At 50.1% G+C, this 19,678-nt stretch overlaps 1 protein-coding gene across 4 annotated transcripts in view; it reads left to right on the plus strand.

Annotated features, from left to right (window-relative positions):
- The first annotated feature begins 243 nt into the window (after window positions 1-243).
- Window positions 244-19,678, plus strand: part of LOC149327789 (choline transporter-like protein 1) — an 85,603-nt gene continuing 66,168 nt past the window's right edge. The window contains exons 1-2 of one of the 4 annotated variants that reach the window (XM_089563326.1): window positions 244-772; window positions 2,421-2,487. In XM_089563326.1, coding sequence (XP_089419452.1) covers window positions 2,446-2,487 — 42 coding nt within the window. In that variant the 5' untranslated portion in view covers window positions 244-772; window positions 2,421-2,445. The remainder of the gene's footprint in view (window positions 773-2,420; window positions 2,488-19,678) is intronic. The other 3 variants (XR_016286262.1, XM_089563325.1, XM_089563324.1) reach the window with 3 other exon arrangements.

Genomic DNA, 19,678 nt, shown 5'->3' on the forward strand with positions numbered 1-19,678 from the left:
AATGCAGCAGGAGACGATACCAAACCTGTGGTAAGTACCTATACTGGAGTACCACGATGGAGTACGAATGCAGTGAATGAGTGGTTTCCGTCCTCTTTAACCCCTTGGTCACACAGGGTTGCTCCCGTATTGGGGTACACAAAGTTTTCGACAGCGGTTGCGCATACGCTGTCGCGCATGGCCAACCGGACGGAAGAATCATGTACCACCACATGGGCGACGCCACTCCGACTAAGCAAAGAGCTCCGCGCTCTTTGGGGCAACGATTGGAGACAAAGGCCGCGGTCCGGGTGCCGTGTTTTCGCAGTCGGGTGCGGCCGCTAGTCAGAGGAGACGCCGTTGCGTATGCTCTTCTCCAACACGCACGAACGCACGCACATGTAGGGAAAGAAATATAAAGCAAACTCTTGCAATGCGGCCGAGTCGATCCACTGAGTGTGTGTATAAAGGAAAGAGCACCCCGCAGGGGCAGCTCGGCGCGGGTCTCCCCCGCCGGAGCGATGCGCTTGACACGCAAGCTGGCGTCGGCCGGACTGGACAGCGCATCACGACTTCTGTCCAGCGCTGAGAAGGCATCGTAGACTTCAACACCAAGACATTGTAGACGTCACAGACATCAAGGCAAAGTTGGAGTGTGGCACAGCCTAAGTTTAAGGTAGTTGACGGAGAAGATTTGTGTGCCAGACTGAGGCTACTGAGGCACAGTGATCCGTTGGCAGAGCGCCTCAGGAGTTGGCGGAACCGGAGCGTTTTCGCAGCTCCACACGGAAGGGTAAGCAAGCGATATGGTCACGCGATGAACCCGCCTTAGAGTTGCTGGAATCCAATTAGTGCATGGAAGCTGTGGGTAGCGTTAGTTAGATGGCGACTTCTGAAAGTTGCTTGTTGGTTACAGTGGGGTTTGGTTAGCGGGCATCTTTGTCCTCAATACGCCGAAGAAGGCACGCTGGCTGGCGTGACGGGCGTGAGACAGCTTGGAACCCTCCTTGACTGTGATATAGTAAGGCCGTTTGGACTCACGTTTACTGGTTGTAATGACAAAGAGGAATTTTATTTATCTTCTAGTCTACTGTCCTGGGATGTTGAGAGCTGTGGTTGCCTACTATATCTCAGACAGCACGTTGATGATCTACGGGACAAGAAACTAAAGAAAGCAAAAGACAGGGAACTCAATTTGGCCCTCGAGACAGTCAGTGAGGGAGATGTGTTTAAAGGCTAGGTGGTGGTATTTGACTGAAACGAGCTTCAAGTCCAACTTCATTACCGGAATATTGTCAACCGAAAGTGCAGGCAGGAGTCTTGAAGTCGTTTTTCGAAAGATGCTTACTGTTCTCTCCCCTTGGATAGCCTGAGAAAGCTTTGTTGGTCTGGTTTGGTTTGGTTTGGTTTATGGGGTTAAACGTCCCAGAGCGACTTTGTTGGTCTATTGAGTATTTAACGGCAAGTGCTTTCACGCACCTTTTGTCCTGATGCCGCGCCGTTTGAATTGTTTTAAGTGAACTGGAAAGCGTGTGTGATACGTCTTCTGCACATTCTAGAAGCGGGAATAGAATTTCGAGGATCATGAGTACTGTTATCAGCTGGAATTTCTTCGCGGAACGCGCACAGCCTGATTTGGGCATGCAGCTTAAACATGTGCAAGTGCACCCGTGATTCCGTGCCTTGGTTTCGAGACTAGTGAGAACTGCGGGAAATCAGCCACTTTTATTTGAGCACCTTTACTATGCGAACTGTCTAAAAAAAAAATCTGAAACAAGAAACGTGGCAGTAACAAACACGAAGGCAGAACGCCAGCTACACTTTTAATTACCTTATTTAAAGCTTTATAGCTTCTGAATATAATGTGATCGAGAGGATGAGCGGCATAGGTGAACGAGAAACAGATGCTCAGCCTTAGTAAACGTCGGCAAATAGTCCTATTCGCTTATGAACAGAGTAGCAGATAGGGGGGTTGATACAAGCTGTCTTCCTCCTTTGTGTAAAGTCAATCCGTAAGCTTACGGGAGTTTGTTTTCTTGCTTCTGCCCAAAACTGCCATGCCGTAAACACGAGGTTCACGTATACAGATGGAGAAACAAAAAGACGGATAAGTAATTTCATGCTCATGCGTGTCGGTGCTCAGGCGGTCCTCACACAACAGTTGCTACTTCGGCGGTTTCTCCTTCACTTTCGCAAAGGGTTAGGCGCATGCCGAACCGAGTGTGTCAACTGATCGACGTCAGCGTCAAGCCGCGTCCAATCATCCAGTGGATATAGCTTGCCGAGATAGTTTACAGCAGCGGACGCGAGCTAAACGAGCTGCTGAAACCGCGAAGCAACAAGAAGCTAGACTTGCGAAGCAGTCAAACAGAGTTCTTGCTTTGTGTAACTAGGTCTAGCACAGTTAAACTTCACAAGTTTTTTTTTCAATTTTTTTCCAGGAGTGGACACGAGTACGCTGAACAGATGGACTGCTGTGGACCGCCGACAAGGGCGCCGTCAACTGCGGTAAGAAATCCGCTTCATTTGTGACCCCGATAGTTGTTCAGCCGGCAGTCGTTAATTCGATCTCGAAAGGCACCGAAATATTTCATCGAAATATGCGAAATTCGATTAAAAGGGAGCGTGTTTAACACGCGTGTCGTTAACAGGACGGAAGCGACAGCTTGAATGAAATCAGAATGAGAAATAGTTTGAGAGCCCATGTGTTTTTGCGCTGCATATTTTATACACGACGGACCTCATGACTCCGAGCAGGTGTGTGAGGAGCCCCTAAATCGAAAACAAAAAAAATCTGTAGAGACACTAAAGACTGCTTGTGTGTGGGAATTAATGTCAACGCATTTGTTTTTGCGAGGCTGAATTTCTTCCATTATTCTTTCGGCGAAAGGGTTCATTTGCGATGTTTGTTGTGCACGAAGACTGGCACACGTTCGGAACTTCGAGCTGCACACAGCGACTCTAGACAAGACGAAGTGCGCTACAGGAAGAGCAGATGGCATTGCCTCTGGGGAGAGCCGCGGCAACATACGCGGCACCGACCCTTCGAAGCGAAGTGCGCTGCAGCGCGGAGCACAGATGAGAGGTCGCAGCGAGAGAGCTCCTTGCGCGCAGGCTCTTGCTCCGGCTCCATCTTGGCTCCGGCTCAGGGAGATTCGTCATATGACGTTACTACGCGCGTACCACTTTTTGCTTCTCACCTGCCAGCCTACCCCGCGAGTCGGAGCCTGAGTGAGATCGCCCGCGCGCCTAGTCGGTGCCGTGACGTCAACCTGTATGCATGCGGCATCTCTCGGCGCAACGCATGCGCCTCACTCGGATATGGCGTGATGACGTCATATTTTGGGACCATATCACGGCCTCAGCACTGAAGGTCGCCGAAGGCATTTCGTCTCACGGGGCTAGCAATGCTTTCGGATTAAAGAAGCGACTAAATGAGAAGAGATCCCTAAAGATAGAAGCTGATACAAAGGATAGCAAGAGAAAATAACTAAACAAATGGTTCTACATAAAAATCTGCCTCTCCCGTAATCGAGAGTAGAGTAAGCATGAAATGTTTACATTGGTTGTAGATGGCACTAGTCAAAATCTTGAAATGGGTCTAGTGTTCACCACACCACACCACACTCTTCTTGTTGCGTCGAAGCGATCGCCTGCAATAGTGCGGGCGTAGGTAGGCAGCCGCGAACCGTGGCGGCCTGGTCGCTTTCGGGAGCGGCCGCATAATCATGGCGTTGTCGGCAGCGACGAGCAGTCTTCTGCTACGTCGTATCACTCGCAAAGCGATCGCTTTCCGCAAGACGCTTCCTCCCTCCCCTTCATCAGGCTCCATTGCTCGGCTTAAAACAGCTGTGACGGTGGCGGCATTGAAATGCAGGACGATGCAGAAGTGTACGCGGACACGACGAGACGCAGGCCTGACAAAAATGTATAAGCAGCGCGTTCTAATACTCCGCGATCGTGTATACATCTGCCTGCCAAAGGGGCAAACGTCATGAGCTGAAGGCCCAGCGGCCGGTCTTTTACATGCGTGAGTGTGTGGGACCGCAGCGCCATCCTTGGGGACGGCGCGGAAGCGTCCCCCCACGGCCCTCTCTCTTAGAGAGTCTCGTTAAATCTCGTACGGTGCCCGGATGCTCTCGTTTCAGTGTCCGGATGAGTGGAATTCAGTGCCCGGATGTTGGCTCTCGGTCTCGGCGTGACGTCACCACACTGCCGACAACGGGAGCTAAAAGCATTTCATGCTTAAAAATGGCGTATGTAAACAATCGGTGTGAGCCGGCGGCTGAGTGGCAGTGACGGCTTCCTCGCGCTAAGGCTTCATACGCTCTCGCTCCAGCGTGGCCCATCTAGCGCGAAACCTCGTCCGCGATGGCAGTTTCGGACGTTGCAGTTTTGCCCTCTACGCGTCGTTGCCGGCGCCGCTCTGTCTGCTGCGAGCTTCTTGCTGCCCCCCACCGATTGACTTCTCGCTTGGCGGAGAGCCTCGCGAGCGTCCTCAGTATCACCCTTAGCCCTGCGGCATGGGAGCTGCGACATCCGCACGCTGTGGTTTACAGAATGTTATTTTGTTCCTCCGGCGGCCCGCAGAGGGAATCTTGGCTTAGCTACCTCTCACCAAATTCGCATCCAAGCTGCGCCCTCTCGGGAAGAGGGAGAAAAAAGACCGATTAAGCTGGTTCACGCAGCCGATGGCCTTCGCTGATGGGAGTTTTCACAGTTAGCCAAGCGGCTTGAGATTCGGGCCTTTCCATTTTTCTCTCCCCAACGCCGTCCCTTCAGTTTCCCCCCTTGTCTTATTTCTGCCTTGACCGCCCTTCTTGTTTTCTTGTTTCTGTCTCCTTTCTTTCCAGACTTCACCGGGAGAGACAATCTCTGTCAGCAACAGCGTGCCACAATTTCTTCCCCTACTTATTCCCTTCTTTATTCCATCGGCGCCCCTTCTTTGTTTATGTGACCTTTTCCTGCTAGCAGCTTAGATCGATGAACTTGGACTGACTTCATCCACGCGACGGCTCGAAATGGGCTCCTTAAAACAGCTCGTGTCATAACGCAGCAGAAAAAATGTGAGAATGTTGGTATAGCATCTGTGTTCTAATCAGGATATAAGTGCTCGAACTACATTTTTGTATGAACGAAACAACACATCTGACGTGACAGGTTGTGGTAACTTGTTCCACAGGTTTTGTAGCAAAGAACGAAATTGAAAATGATCCTTATTTTTTTTCTAATGGGTGGTGCGGCTAAGTTGGCAGATGAAACTGATCGGAGTGCACCTGTTCCTTGTCAAGACCCGAAGTTCGAATTAAACAAGTTGAATTCGACGAGATTCCATGGCATATGAGTTCTCGTTCAGTGCATTCATAGCTGCGGCTTGCGTAGCATGTCTGAACCGAAAAGAGGAGCGTTCAACAACTTGTATTATTCACTCTAGTTGAGTTATCCATGTCATCCAAGAGAACGCGGGGGTCAGCGCCTCCAATCATTTTCCCGTGATATCTTACAATGTGGGTGGGCCTGCTGTCGGTGTTCGCATAAGTCGGAGGGTGCGGGGGCACAGTTGTACAGCTACACCACTGCTACTTTATTACGAAGAGTGGCAGTCTTATTTTTTATACATCGTTCCTTTATCCGTAACGAGTACATACAAAGCATAAAATGTGCAAAAGGAAGCGTAAAATGCTAATGCCAACGAGAAGAAAGAAGTAAACATTCGCGCTAGAAATAAAGTAAAGGGTATCAAACAGTTGGCAAGAATTTTCTTTCCTCTTGCTTAATTTTTGCTTAGAATATATACTCCGCTTCATACATAGCGGGAAACGTTGCGGAGGCTGCGGAAGTAGTTCGTCCGCGAAGGCATATTACTCCGCCACACATAATTTTTTTTTGGTCGCTTCACTGAGTATTTGAACGAAAACAAAGAGCAATGTAAAACGGAGCGGTAGCGCAGAAGATCACGGTCAAAGCTGTGAGGCGCTCAGAGTTCGGATACTCTGGCTATAATTTTTACTTGTGTGGACTACTTTTTAGGCGCGGATGGAGGAAGAGCGATTCGCCCTACCGGCCCAGTATCATACCGCCACATGTCTTACTTGATCGTCTCGAAGTCTCGATGAGTCACAGAACGAAAATGTGGCAAGAGGTCAAATGAAGTCCAGGAAGTTGCCATTCACGGCACTTGAGATTTGCTCCAACGAAATGTCTGTAGTCAGTGTAGTTGTATGGCGAACTACTTTTTTTTTTGGCGTGGGCTAAGCCTGCGCGAACAGGCGGGCTAGCTTCGGCAGCGTTACCTGCTATGTGTGAAACGGAGTATAAGGCTTAAGGTATTGAGCTGATGAATACTTGCAATTGTCATTACCTTGAGGAGAGCCATTTGGCTTCCGAGGAAAGCTGTAGAATTTTTCCCCCCATTTTGTTTCTTATCGCTGAAAAAATAAGAAATCAATCGGTCTGCTTAGTATATGAATTTTTCTGGAAGTACGAGAATTCCACAAAGCTGTTCAGTTCCCGCCTGCCGCCGAGAGGGGAAATGTTAGTCCTATCAGAAATTATCCTTTCACGTCAATCCTGCTCAGTCTTGGGGTTCTCTCTTAAGACGTTGGGTGTCTTTCTTCTTGCATTTATACCTTAGTCTAAGGAGTGATAATGCAGATATCCTCTCTGTTGCCTCGAAAAATCTCATCCCACTTGTTACCGCTGATGAAATCACTGGTGCTGCTGATATTGCTATTGTACCTTTCATGGCCGGGGACTCGGGCACGAGGCCTTCTTAGCCTTCTTGCCCCACTTGCCCGGAATATTTCAATCTTATTCTGTAAGCGCCATGACATTTAGTTCTTGTTTGCTTCTCCATATGCACTGTGCCCTTTTATTGCTTTTCATAGTCCGACATCAACCAGCCGCGGTGGCTCAGTGGTTACGGCGCTCGGCTGCTGACCCGAAAGACACGGGTTCGATCCCGGCCGCGGCGGGCGAATTTCGATGGAGGTGAAATTGTAGAGGCACGTGTGCTGTGCGATGTCAGTGCACGTTGAGGAACCCCAGGTGGTCGAAATTTCCGGAGCCCTTCACTAGGGCGTCTCTCATAGCCTGAGTTGCTTTGGGACGTTAAACCCCGACCAACCAACCAACCATAGTCCGACATCGCTCGGCTGCTTACTGAGCCTAACCTGAAAGTCAGCGACTAGGCACGTTCTGTAGAAGACATTCCCTCCCTTCCTCCCCCCCAGCCTCAATTTCCTTTTTTTTTAATGTCAAAATTTCACCTTCGCTACTCCCAAAGGGGCCAAAGAGTTTCTCACGTGTAATCATGGGCGCACCGCCCTTTCTCCTTTTTCTATTTTCCCTTCCCTCTCCAGATAGTGTCCCGTAAGAGAGACAACTTTGCCAATGCGGCCATCGCAGCGAGATGTGCTGAGATCAATGGGGGTTAGGTTATGGTATAGTTGATCGTCCGAAGCTGCACGTGAACAGTAAGAGGCGCCGTGCCGTGCAGGAGTCCGGATCAATATCAAGCACCTGTGGTTCATTAGTGAGTGCTGTAATCGCATATTACACGTGCGTTTTTGCATCTCGCCCCGAAGTAAATGCGGCCGTCACGACCAGGTTTCAATTCGGGCCGCGTCCTTGTGCTCGGAAGCCGAACGCGGCAGCCACTAAGCCACCAAGGAAGGTCGGTATACACCATGGGTCATAAATGAAGCGACATGATAGGTGTCCAGTAAGTTGTGAAGAAAAAACAGCATTTTTCTTGCTACCTCCACAGCTTTTGTACTAAAATATGAAGCAGGAAGAAAAGTAGAACTTTCAAGCAAGATAGAACATTAAATTTAAATTATTGTGTACGGAAATAAAAATTTGAAGAATTCATCGCGAGGCTCAACAACGGCCTTAGTTAGTTACATACGCCCAGCTCGCTAACCTACTCGTTTTTTTTAAACGAGACTTATTGCCCCAGGGCCTCAATGGGCGAAAGTGTGATGAAGGAAGCAGTTATGATTAAAGTAATTGGAATAGCTTAACTGATTTTATGAAGTCCAGTAGCGAGCGATGATGCAGTCCCTGTGTCCAGGCAATATACAGGTACGAAGCAGGGTTGCGTGGTGAAAGACCCGCCAGCTTCAGGTGCCGGATATTTGTAGGCTTGAGAACAGGGCAGTTTATGCATGTTTCCACCGGCACGCGCCCGCTATGGCCCGCAGAGAAACTGAAATATTAGCGCTTCTGGTTTGGTTTGTTTGTTGGGGTTTAACGTCCCCAAAGCAACTCAGGCAATGAGGGACGCCGTAGTGAAGGGCTCCGGAAATTTCGACCACCGGGGTTCCTTAACGTGCACTGACATCGCACAGTACACGGGCCTCTAGAATTTCACCTCCATCGAAATTCGGCCGCCGCGGCCGGGATCGAACCCGAGTCTTTCGGGTCAGCTGCCGAGCGCCGTAGCCACTGAGCCACCGCAGCGGGGGTTATTAGCGCTTCTATTCGGAGCTTACAACCTCTATTCAGTTCATGAAAAACTGCACTAACTATAAGCATATTTTTCCGATGACACTGCGCACAATTTTTGCTTGACGTGTCAGTTTTGTCGACGCATTTTGGCAGCGTTTTAAGCGCGTACGAATGGAGCCGACGAAAATGTTATAATCAGGCGCCGTGATGAGAACAAATCAATGTTATGGGAATTTCAGGGCAGCATTTCAAGCCAGGTGCCCAAGAAGCCTTGCGGACTTCATCGCATATACCGAGAATCGGAGCGCTCTTCTCAGCAAGAAAGGCTCTCAGGTCTCATTAGCGGCGAACTAAAGCAAACGTCATCCGGAAGCGGAGGCCGAACCTGAGGCCTAACTTGAAGGAGGACTTTTACGAAACTGTGTTATAATTTCCATCCGGATGGTATCCAGTACAGAAAAACTTTACCCTGCAATAGGCCCGAGTGAACCATCGTCTGCGCTAACAGATGATCTTCATGTCCCGATGCCTTATACCTCTTGGTCATCGCCTTTTTTTCCTCACATGATATTTATCACACGCGCTTCAACAGGAATCAACAGGAAGAGGTGATACAGGGTGTTTCACCTCAGACTTTACACTATTTTTAAAAATAGGAACTTTCACTCAGGAGAGTGGTTTTTTCGGCATGGTTTTGTCAGCGGTTTAGTACATCAGAATAGAGCTAAGACGTGCTAACTGACGGACTAGTTAACCAATATTAATTTTTGAGTTTTAACTGTCACTGTTAGCCTTCTTAATTTACGGGAGGTGTGCAGCACCCCGTAATATCGATATCAATTTTTAGAGTTTCGAAAACGCGGTTACCCTAGGCACTGTGGCCCAACAAATTTGGGCTATTTCGAAGAGTTACGCGTACTGGAGAGGTTGCTTTGCGTGCAAGCTTCTCGAAAGCACATCTAGTTTGGCGTGATGTAGTCAAAGTTTGTTCGGCAACAGTGCCGAGGGTAACCGTGTTTTCGAAGTTCTGAAAACCTGGTATATGCAGATTACTGTGGGCTACACGCCTCTCAATAATTAGTCTAACCGTAATAGTAACTTAATTATCCGATATTACTTAACCCTCCTGTTAGTGAGCAAGTCTTAGCTTTATTTTGATGTACTACACCGTTGACAATTCTATGCGGAAAAATTCGACCTTCTAACTCAAAAAGCCTATCTTTAAAAAGTGTGTAAAGTCCAAGGTGAAACATCCTGTGTACAAAGAGTGTTGGTTCAATGATGACCGCCGAAGGTGTGTTTCGATGGAGACGAGACACAAAAGAAGCCCGTATGCTGTGCAATGACAGCGCACGTTAGAGATCTTAAAGGGTTCTAAATTAATCAAAAGGTCTCCACCAGGGGGGCCCTAATAGCCCATTTGCCCCTTGTGAATGTTCAGCCTCAGAAATTATCACTCCTTTTACGGAGCAGCCAACCAGTGGCTCCTCTCCCTTACAGAAAATTCTTTAGACAATCTATACACTGCCTATGGGCTTGTGTCTATAGTCTACAAGCTTTCTATAGTAAAATCCTATAGACTAGTACATAGGCAATACAAATCATAGAGACAGTATATAAAAAATCTATACATTTATTACCATATACTTTTTGTAGGCATTTTTCTGTAGAAAATGTAGCTAGCAATAGACAAGATGAAATATCTGTGGAAGTCAATAGAGTCTATAAGAAGTGAATAGACAGTCTATAGACCATTTTTATAAAGCCTGCCCAATTTTTTCGCGGAAATAGCGCTGCATGAGCACATGCTGTCGGCTGAACTGACTTCGTTGACAACTTTCATCCGTAATCCTGCAGGTGCTGAGCGCCAGTTCAGCTGCCGCCGCGGCTGTGCAATAATTGGTTATCAGGAAACGAAAGGCGCGGTAATTGTCTCTAATCTCGGTGGACACCTCAATCACGCCGGAAAGGAAGGAATGAAAATGGGAGTGAAAGAAGAAAGAGAGAATGAGGGCTCATAGTGGAGGGCTCCGGAATGATTTCGACCATTTGGGTTACCTTTAACGGGCACTGATATCGCACAGCGCACGCCCGCCTTTTGCTGGATGTGCAATGGAGCCGGTGAGACAAGAGATATATAAGGTTTTCCATTATCGCTGACGGCACTACGTTGCCGACAGGCTGACAAGGCAGCAAAGGCGGCGGTACAGATCGCTAAGGCCTGCGTTGCGTTCGAGACAGCGAAAGCAGCGACGGACGCGATAAGCACACCGACCAGCGCGGAAAAAATTGGCCGTGGCTTAGCTTGGCTGTGCCAGGATATGCGTAGCGAAAGCATGCGACACAGCTGGCGAAGCGAGCGGAGGCGAGCGCGACGACGAGGCAAGCGCTGTGACGTCATACCAAACGGCGGCGGCGGCTCCGCGGTGAGGCGCGCGGTGTGACGTCATGCCAGATGGCGCGGCGTCCGCCAGCTGCGGCGGTTGCTGGGCAACGGCTCAAGGTCGGTCTCTGTGCCTCCTCGGAGCTCCGCCACAGCGAAATCGCAAGTTCGTGGCCAATGTAGCTTTTGCTACAAAAAGAAAAGCGCTTGAACATGGCGGAAGGGAAAACACCAAAAGGAGCGAAGGATGCCGAGCTCTTTTTACAGCTATGAAAAGCGGCTGATGCTAGAGAGAGAGAGAGAAAAACTTTATTATCACAGGTGTGTTTAGACCCCCCTTGGGTCCCTGGACCACCGCACGGTCCCACTCTACGTCGGAACGTTCATGTGGTGTTTGTCCATGACGTCGGCACCCCGAAGCACCGCAGCAAGCTGCGATGGCGGGTCCGGAGACGAGAGCACGACCTCCCAGTCCTCCCAACTTGATAACGCGGGCTGTCCCTGCGGGGGAGGATCAGCAGGGCAGCCGAAAAGGATGTGGGAGAGTGTGGCGTGAGCGTCGCTGCACAGGGTGCATGCAGCGGAGGTGCCACAGTAGTGGGATAGCAGCTGAGGGGATGAGAGAGAGCGGGTCTGGAGGCGTCTCCAGAGGATCTGTTGGGAATGGGTAAGGGAGGGGTGTGGAGGAGGGTAAGTCCGACTGTCCAAGCGGGGCATTTGCGTGAGCTCTGCAAAGGCGTGCGCCCGTTCTCTCGAGAAACCTGGATCGAGGCCGTCCTGAGCCCGGCAAATCAAACCTCGGGCCAATTTATCGGCAGCCTCGTTTCCTGGATTCCCAGAGTGAGCCGGCACCCACTGGAGCTCTACCCTGCGTGGTAAGTTTTTGGTGGGGGTGTTCAACAACTCCCAAGCAGGGGCGTGAATCCTGCCTCTCGCGAAGTTGAACAGAGCCGTTTTGGAATCGGTAAAGATGTAGTTTGCATTGGAATGTACAAGGGCTAGGGCGATGGCGGTTTCCTCTGCCTCCTCAGGCGTACAGCCCGAGGGAAGGCGGTGTGTGAGGGGCTGTGCTAGGACTGGATTGTAACCATCAGCTACAGCTTCATGAGTTGTGCACGCGGCGTCTACCCAAATGGCGTCCTGGGCTTGTCCATAATACTTGTGTAGGGCCTTAGCGCGAGCCATGCGGCGAGGGATGTGGTACTGGTGATGAACGTTCCGGGGAAGGGGTTTCACAACGAGGGGGGTATGAATGTGTCGAGGAATAGCTATAAGGGATGTCTGATTAGCGGGAATGTTGATGCGAAGGGAAGCGAGGATATGCCTGCCAGTTGCGCTCGCGGCAAGTCTCAGATACTGTGTCTGGAGGTGCGCGTCTACTAGTTCCTGAAAGGTGTTATGCACGCCTAGTTCAAGGAGCTTGGCTGTGCTAGTGCTGCGGGGTAAGTTTAAGGCTGCCTTGGTTGCTAGACGAATCATGGCGTTCACTCGCTCTGTTTCCATGCGGTTGAGCTTTAGATATGGGGTGGCGTATAAAATGCGGCTAAGTGTAAAAGCATGCACTACTTTCATGCTGTCCGCTTCGTCTAAACCTTTGTGCAGGGAGGATACGCGGCGTAGAAGTTGCAACACAGATTGCGTGGAGGCCTTGAGTGTTTTAAGGGTATGATCGTTGCGTCCTGAATCCTGCAAGTAAAGGCCAAGGATACGGAGGGTGGGGGTGACGGGGATAGGGATTCCTTGTAAAGCGATTTGAATGGGCGAGTTAGCTGCAGATTTCGGTCTTATGAGGAGAAGCGCGGATTTAGAGGGGGAGCATTCGAGCCCAATAGATGACGCATGAGCAGAGATGCTGTCAGTTGGTAATTGAAGAGTTTCCTCAATTTCTCCATCAGATCCATGAGTGGTCCATGCGGTAATATCATCAGCGTACAAGGTATGCCTTAGGTGTGGGATGAGAGCGAGTTTATGAGCTAGGGGGATGAGAGCAATATTAAAGAGAACAGGGGAGAGGACCGCGCCTTGGGGGGTTCCAAGTTCGCCGAGTGTATAAGGTGGTGTGCTCAACTCTGCGATGTGCAGGGAGGCAGTGCGGCCCGAGAGAAAGGCGCGAACGTAGTTGTAGGTATTTGAGCCTACCTGCAGTGTCTGCAGTTCTCGCATAATGGCATCGTGTCGAATCCTGTCAAATGCCTTTGTGAGGTCAACCGCCAGAATAGCTTTAGTGAGGTGGGGGATCGTGTCATCAAGCACGTCATGTGTAATTTGTAGTAGGGCATCCTGTGCAGATAGGTGCGCACGAAAGCCCACCATGCTGTGCGGAAAAAGGTGGTTGTCTTCCATGTACGTGGTTAGTCGGGCAAGAATTATGTGTTCGAAGGCCTTGCCGAGACAAGATGTCAGAGAAATTGGTCGGATATTCTCTATGTTGATGGGTTTGTGGGGTTTAGGAGTAAATATGATTTTTCCATGCTTCTAGGTGGCTGGGAGGGTACCTGACTTCCAGCACGCGTTGAAGTGGGTGACTAGATGAGATATGGTGGCATCGTCAAGGTTTCGGATGGCAGCATTGGTAATTTGATCTTCCCCGGGTGCAGTATTGCGCAATTTCAAAAGGGCTGTCCGAAATTCCGCCTCTGTAATAGGGGCGTCAAGCTGGGGTTGAGGTGGACCCGTGTACAAGGGGTGCTTGCAAGGGTCACCTAGGGTGGTATATGTTGATTTCACCTGCGCGAGGAAGGCGTTCGTGTCCTGCCTGTGGTTATGAGTAAGGCGGCGAATGCTAAGGCGTGTCTGGGTTTTAGATTGCATAGGGTCTAGCATGTGGCGTAAGAGGTGCCAGGCACGGGTTGTGGAGAGATTGCCGCGGAGACTGTCACAAATCTGATTCCAGTTAGCTTTGCAAAGAGTGGCACTGTGGTGTTCTATTTGAGTCTGAAGCTGTGCGAGTTTGAGTTTTTTAAGGCGAAAGCCTTTAATGCCTCATCGTTGTAAGCAGCAGTTGTCGACAGAAAATGTCACGCTTTTCAATTGGTCGAAACGGCCGTGACGTCACAGTGCGCGAATTTCAAACGGGCCAATTGTACTTTGCCTAGTAACCATGCTACCAATTGAAGGGATCGTATAGTGATGCTCCAAGTGAGACTGAGCTTAGTTAATTGCTTAATTACCCAATTAGCCTAATTAACTGTTCTAGTCAGGCCATATAAATAAATAAAAACGAGTAGGAAATTGGTTGAGCTCGGGAATCGAACCCCGGTCTTCGGCGTGCGAGACGAGCATGCTATCCACTACGCCATGCCAGCTCGATGGTTTGGAATGAACAAAGGCGCGTGTAGTGAATACGGTGTCTTCGCTCACTCTCATCCTCCTCCCTTCCCTTCCGGAGAGGTTTAGGTGTCCACCGAGGTATGAGAGACAGATACATTTCCTTTCCTCAAAAACCAATTTACCGATGAGCGAGGCGTAGAACCGAATGGGCAATGGCGTTCTGTGGACTCCCTGGCAGCGTTGCAAGATGCTGTCGCGTTCCACTCTTAGAGGCGAAGCTTAACATCGTAACCACACATCAGTTACCATGCTTTAGGTAAAAAAAGTGTCCCCCCCCCCCCTGAATTTTGACGGGTGTTCACCGAGATATGTGAGACAGTTACTGCGTAATTCCCTTTCCTCAAATACAATTTTAATTTCCTTCATTACGGGCCCTCTCTGTCTTCTTTCACTCCCACTTCCTCCCTTCCTCTACGGTGCGGTTCAGGTGTCCACCCAGATGACAGAGAATTACTGCGCCATTTTCTTTCCTCAAAAAGCCTTGCGTTCAAAGGGCAAGGCATCGCGCCGAACGGGTGGTGGCGTTCCGTGGACTCCCTGGCAGCGCTACAACACGCTGTCGCGTTCCACTCCTAAAGGCGAAGCTTAAGCGTCATTAATTAGCAGTTAATTAGTATCCCGGCATTAATCAGTAATTAACCATTAATTAGTGATTTCTCGTCACTTAGTAATTAGTACTCAACTGTATGTGACGCCACCAGTGCCACAGAAGCAGCGAAAGTGGTTCGGAAAACGATTTCGCCTCTACGCACTTTAGACAGTCAAAGTGCCCCTGAATTTTTAGTTTCCTATTGTGTTTTTGAGTTTTCCATCTGTGTGTTATGCGTTCTTGAGCTTGAAGGAGGTGCGCGAGCTTACTGTCAATTACGGGGGTGTCTGGGGTAGTGTTTAGCGTTCGGGTATGTTGGCGAATGTCCTCCTGTAACTGGGTAGTTCAGGTGTCTAGGTCGAAGGGTACCTGTGTTGACTGTACGTGTTCCTGGCGAAATTTTCGTAACTGGTCCCAATTAGTTTATCTAACGGTAAATTTGCGCTGAGGGCGGCGATAGCTTAGTGTTATGCGAATTAGGTGGTGGTCGCTGCCTAGTGTGGTTTGCGTTCTTTCCCACTGCAGGTGGGCCACATTTCTTTCAAGCGTGAGATCTGGGCTGGTATCTGTAGTAACACTGTTACCAACCCGCGTAGGCAGGCTGAAATCATTATAGATGGACAAGTGGAGGACCATCATTTCATTGCAGAGAACTGTGCCTCTGTGGTTTGTGCGCCGATAGTCCCAGTCCACGTGTGCGCAGTTGAAGTCACCGGCAATGAGTAGGGGATTTGATCCAGCCAATTGCGCCACGGATTTGAGGAGTGGAGGGAGTAGATTAACTGGCTGTCGTGGTAGAAGATAGCAGTTAAGAACGAACAAGGGAGATTGTGCAGGGGTTGGAGGCAAAAATTTCGATGAACGTGTGAGCGATAGGTGTGGTAATTGTGTGTTCCATGTAATGCAAAGAGTTGCAGACGTATGTGACCACCCGAGGAAGATCAGTAGAGTCCGAGGGGATAAAAGCGCTAGATGCTAGAGGCTCCTCAAGCCAGGACAGCAGCCAGGAACAGCATAGACCGAACTCGAGGAATAGAAGCGCGGTTGAAGCCGGCGGCACGATGTCTAGCCAAAAAGCAATTCTCAAATTTTCAACTTACACCGAGGTACGACCATCTTCGCTCTCAAAATGGAAATTGGTTTGGGGAAACAAAAGCGCAGTAACTGTCTCGCTTCTTAGTGGACGACTCGACACCATTGAAAGGAAAAGCATGAAGGAGGGAGGGAAAAAAGGGAGAGAGGAAGAGGTGCTGCAGTGGACAGCTCAGGAAGAAAATAAATATAATGTAAATTTTGGAGTTCAACATACTGAAGAGGAACATAGGCTATGAGGGACGCAGTAGTGGAATGCTCCAGGGTAATTTATACCACCTGGAGTTCGTTAACACGCTCAGACATCGCACAGCACAGGGGCGCCTTTGAGTATCGCCTCCATTGGAACGCGGCCGCCGCGACCGCCGTTGCTGGCGCGCTTTGATGAAGGCCTCGTTTCAATACAGGCGAAATCCCACAGAGTGTGTTCGTATTCGTCGACATTACAGATGAATGGTTATCTGGAAATGAAGGGCTTAGTGAATGTCTCACAATATCAACCAACAAGCAAAATGTGCTTAAGCAGGTCAGAATTTATGACTGTGTACGCATACCGACGAAGAAATCTTGATTTGATTTTGATTTGATTTGATATATCGGTGGATACATGAACCGCGCCGTAAGAGAAGGGAGGAAGGTGGGAGTAAAAGAAGAAAGAGGTGCCGTAGTTCAGGGCTCCGGAATTATTTAGGTCACATGGGGATCTTTAACATGCACTGATATAGCACAGCTCACGGGAGCTTTTGCGTTTCGCCTCCTTCAAAACGCGGCCGTGCCATTTGGGTATAGGTTACAAGTGCCTTTAAGTAGCTCTAAGCCAAGGAGCTGTAGCAGTATTGTAATGGGCGAACCACTGGGTAGCACCGTGAAGGAAGAGATAAAGGAAGGGATGAAAAATGCAGTGATCTGAAAAAAAATTGATAAGCTAAGATTATCGTGTTAGCGCATTAATTAATCAATTACAGCTGTGATGGCTTCGGTTTAGCCGACACTTTCCCTTGTTCCAAAATATGGAACTCGAGTTCAATAAACTAAAGCCTGCGGATGCCGGCGCTAGTTATCTGTCCATTTGTGCTTTTCTTGACTTGGTGGGGAAAGTGAGTGTGTGAATAAACGCATGCCGAGATCGCACAGCCCACAGCGTCTTTCGCGTTTCGCTTCCTTTGCATTACCACGGGCTCGGCCAGGGGACACAGCACTGCATTGCGTAGGAAGGCATGAGGAGGCGAATATTTATGTGGCCGAGGTGGAGTAACGGGTGTTGGGACTGGGGCATCCCACCGCTGCCACCACTGTTGGGACTGGGAGTCCGAGCCAGGAAACGGTCGAGGCGACGGTGAGTGAAATGAACTTTATGTACAGTATGTACAAGGGCTTTTACATGATACAAGGGTCAAGAGCACCACGGGCTAGCACAAAGAAGAAGGGCGGCCCCGGCGACGAGCGCAGCTCCGGCGTGCTGGCTCTTCTGCTGCCCGTCTGCTGCTCGGGTTCAGCGCGGCTCCGTTTTTATTGCCGCTGGTAACGGTAACGGCAGCCAGCCGTTCAAATCCTCCAATCACTGGCCACCGTTCAAATTAGACCAATGGTCGAGAGCCGGCGAGCGTCGGAGGAGTTCGCACCGACGGAGAGGAGGAGAGGAGGAAGGGTCCGTGTCGGCGCCGCGGCGGCGGGATGAGTCACGCTGCATGTCGCGACTTGTCCAAGAAAGTCTGGGCCTGCTTTGAGCGCCGGCGGGCGCGCAGCGCTGGTTTAGACAGGCCCGCCAGCGAAATAGGAGCCCCGGCACTACAGCACCACCACCGCCAGACAATGCGCCACGAAGACGAGCTATTTCCGCGTGGCTCGGATGCGGGGCGCGCTCGTACACCAGGCTCCTCCAAGTTCTCGTCCGGTGTTCAGCCGCAGGTAGCTCCAGGCTCCTTTCCATGAACAGGTCCCGCTCGTCAGGACAGGATCACTGCTCCGCAGCTTTGTCGCCCAGGTGACTGGATCAGCTTCGCTCGGTCCTTCGGAAGAGCTTGCTTCACAGCATCGGTCGTTGATCGTTCTGCAGGTTGCAAAGAACCGACCGACAACAGGCAACACCCAACACGAGCAAGTGCCCTCCGTCACCCGTCAAAACGCCAGACTTAAAAGGTCATAAAATCTCCGCTAGCAATAGTTATGTCCCCTTTTCGTTCCCTCTTCTACAAGAGACACATGTGGGATACAAGAACTCCAAAGTAATTAACTCAGACAAAGTGTCGAACACATGAAACACTCGAAATGAAATGAATGCAAAATAAATTCGCTCTCTTAAGATCACTCGGCCAGGAAAACACTCAGCTGAGGCCACAAATGAGGATATCAATTTTGCCCCGATTTACGAGCGAACTTGACAACCGTTCGCGAAGATACAAAATGTAGGTCACGAGGAGGCAAAGGCAGCCTTGCTTAGAACACACGGCTTAGTGCGTCTACGCCAGCGTTTAACTCGGTTAAACGACACCCGTTACCGCGGAAGCTAATGACTCAGCCTCTTTCGCTGTAGCTGCGCTTTTCTCTCTCTCTCTCTACTACCGTGGTAGCTAATATATCTGCCTCTTTCGCGGTATACGCGCTTTCCTTTCTCTCTGTACTTGTCTTTCCAGTTTCTAGGGGAGGTACAGTACGAGAGCGATTCGCTTTCACTCACTTGCGACTTGTCCCTTTCTTTGCGCTTCGCGCGCCAGTCGCGACGTTCTGTAGCGAGTGCGCAACGCTTCCGGTGGGACCTTTCTTTCCTTTCCTTTGTTCTTCGTGGCAAGTGAGACATTCCACGAGTCTAAGTTCTCGCGCACCCGTTTGCCTTTCCGCTCGATGTGTGGTTCGCCTCTACCCAGCCTTTGGATTTTACACCTACTGGAGAGCGTTATCCTGACACGCGGCTTTTCATCGCGATAACCGCACTTAGCCGAACGCTTAGACGGTTTCTTCTTGCCAATTTTCTTGCGCCTGTCACTACGGCCCCGTACACGCGTTTTCCTTGCGCGCGCGTGCCGCTTTCTGTGGGAGCGCGGTTTCTCCCGTGACTGCAGCGGAAAGCGAGAGACTTCATGAGAGTACGCGCTTTTGCGTGTTTTGCTCTCTTTGGCTAGAGTACACTCTACTTTGGGCTGGCGGCAAGACTCCCTCTTGAACCGCTCCTTAATTTTTCGCCTCCCGGGCAGCTGTCTTGAATCTCGGTTTGCTGCCTTGGTGCACTTTTCCGCGCGAATGTTTGAATGCTTTCTTTTCGCAGTTTACCTTACTGCCCAGATCTATGTGCCTCGACACACCGATGCGCCTCGCTTTGCGCGATAGCGACGCCTCGAACATTTCTCTAGCTCCGATTGTGACACTAGCTTCAAGGCTGACAACGTTACTGACTTTACTGAAGTCATTTTGCCGGCGACGCTGGCGCTTCCGATGGAGGAAACCCGTTTTCGCGCGTTTGCCCTTTCTCTCTTTTCGGCGGCGCCCGTCTTTCTTCTGCCTGCCTTTCATCTTTCGGCGGCACCACTCTTTCTTTTGCCTGCCTTTCATCGTCTTTCAGTGACAGCTCTCTCTCTCGAGCTTGCCTTTATTGTCCTTTCGGCGGCAGCACTCTTTGTCGGTCACCTTGTGGTGATAGCTCACTTTTCGGAACTGGCTCTCACTTTCCTTCCGGTTGCAGCTTTCTTTCTTATGCATGCCTTTCATTTTCCGATGGCAATACTGTTTCGCTAGCTGGTTCTTCGAAAGCACATGCTGCTTCCGTAGCCTAGGTTCCTGCTGTCGGACAATACCGCTCTGATTGTCAGTCGATTCACGTGTGCTACCTAGATCACGTCTATCTATGGCGCCTTTACTAG

This window comes from Amblyomma mixtum, chromosome 10 (assembly GCF_055824585.1).
Source record: "Amblyomma mixtum isolate Tamu chromosome 10, ASM5582458v1, whole genome shotgun sequence".
NCBI classification, from domain to species: Eukaryota; Metazoa; Arthropoda; class Arachnida; order Ixodida; family Ixodidae; genus Amblyomma; species Amblyomma mixtum.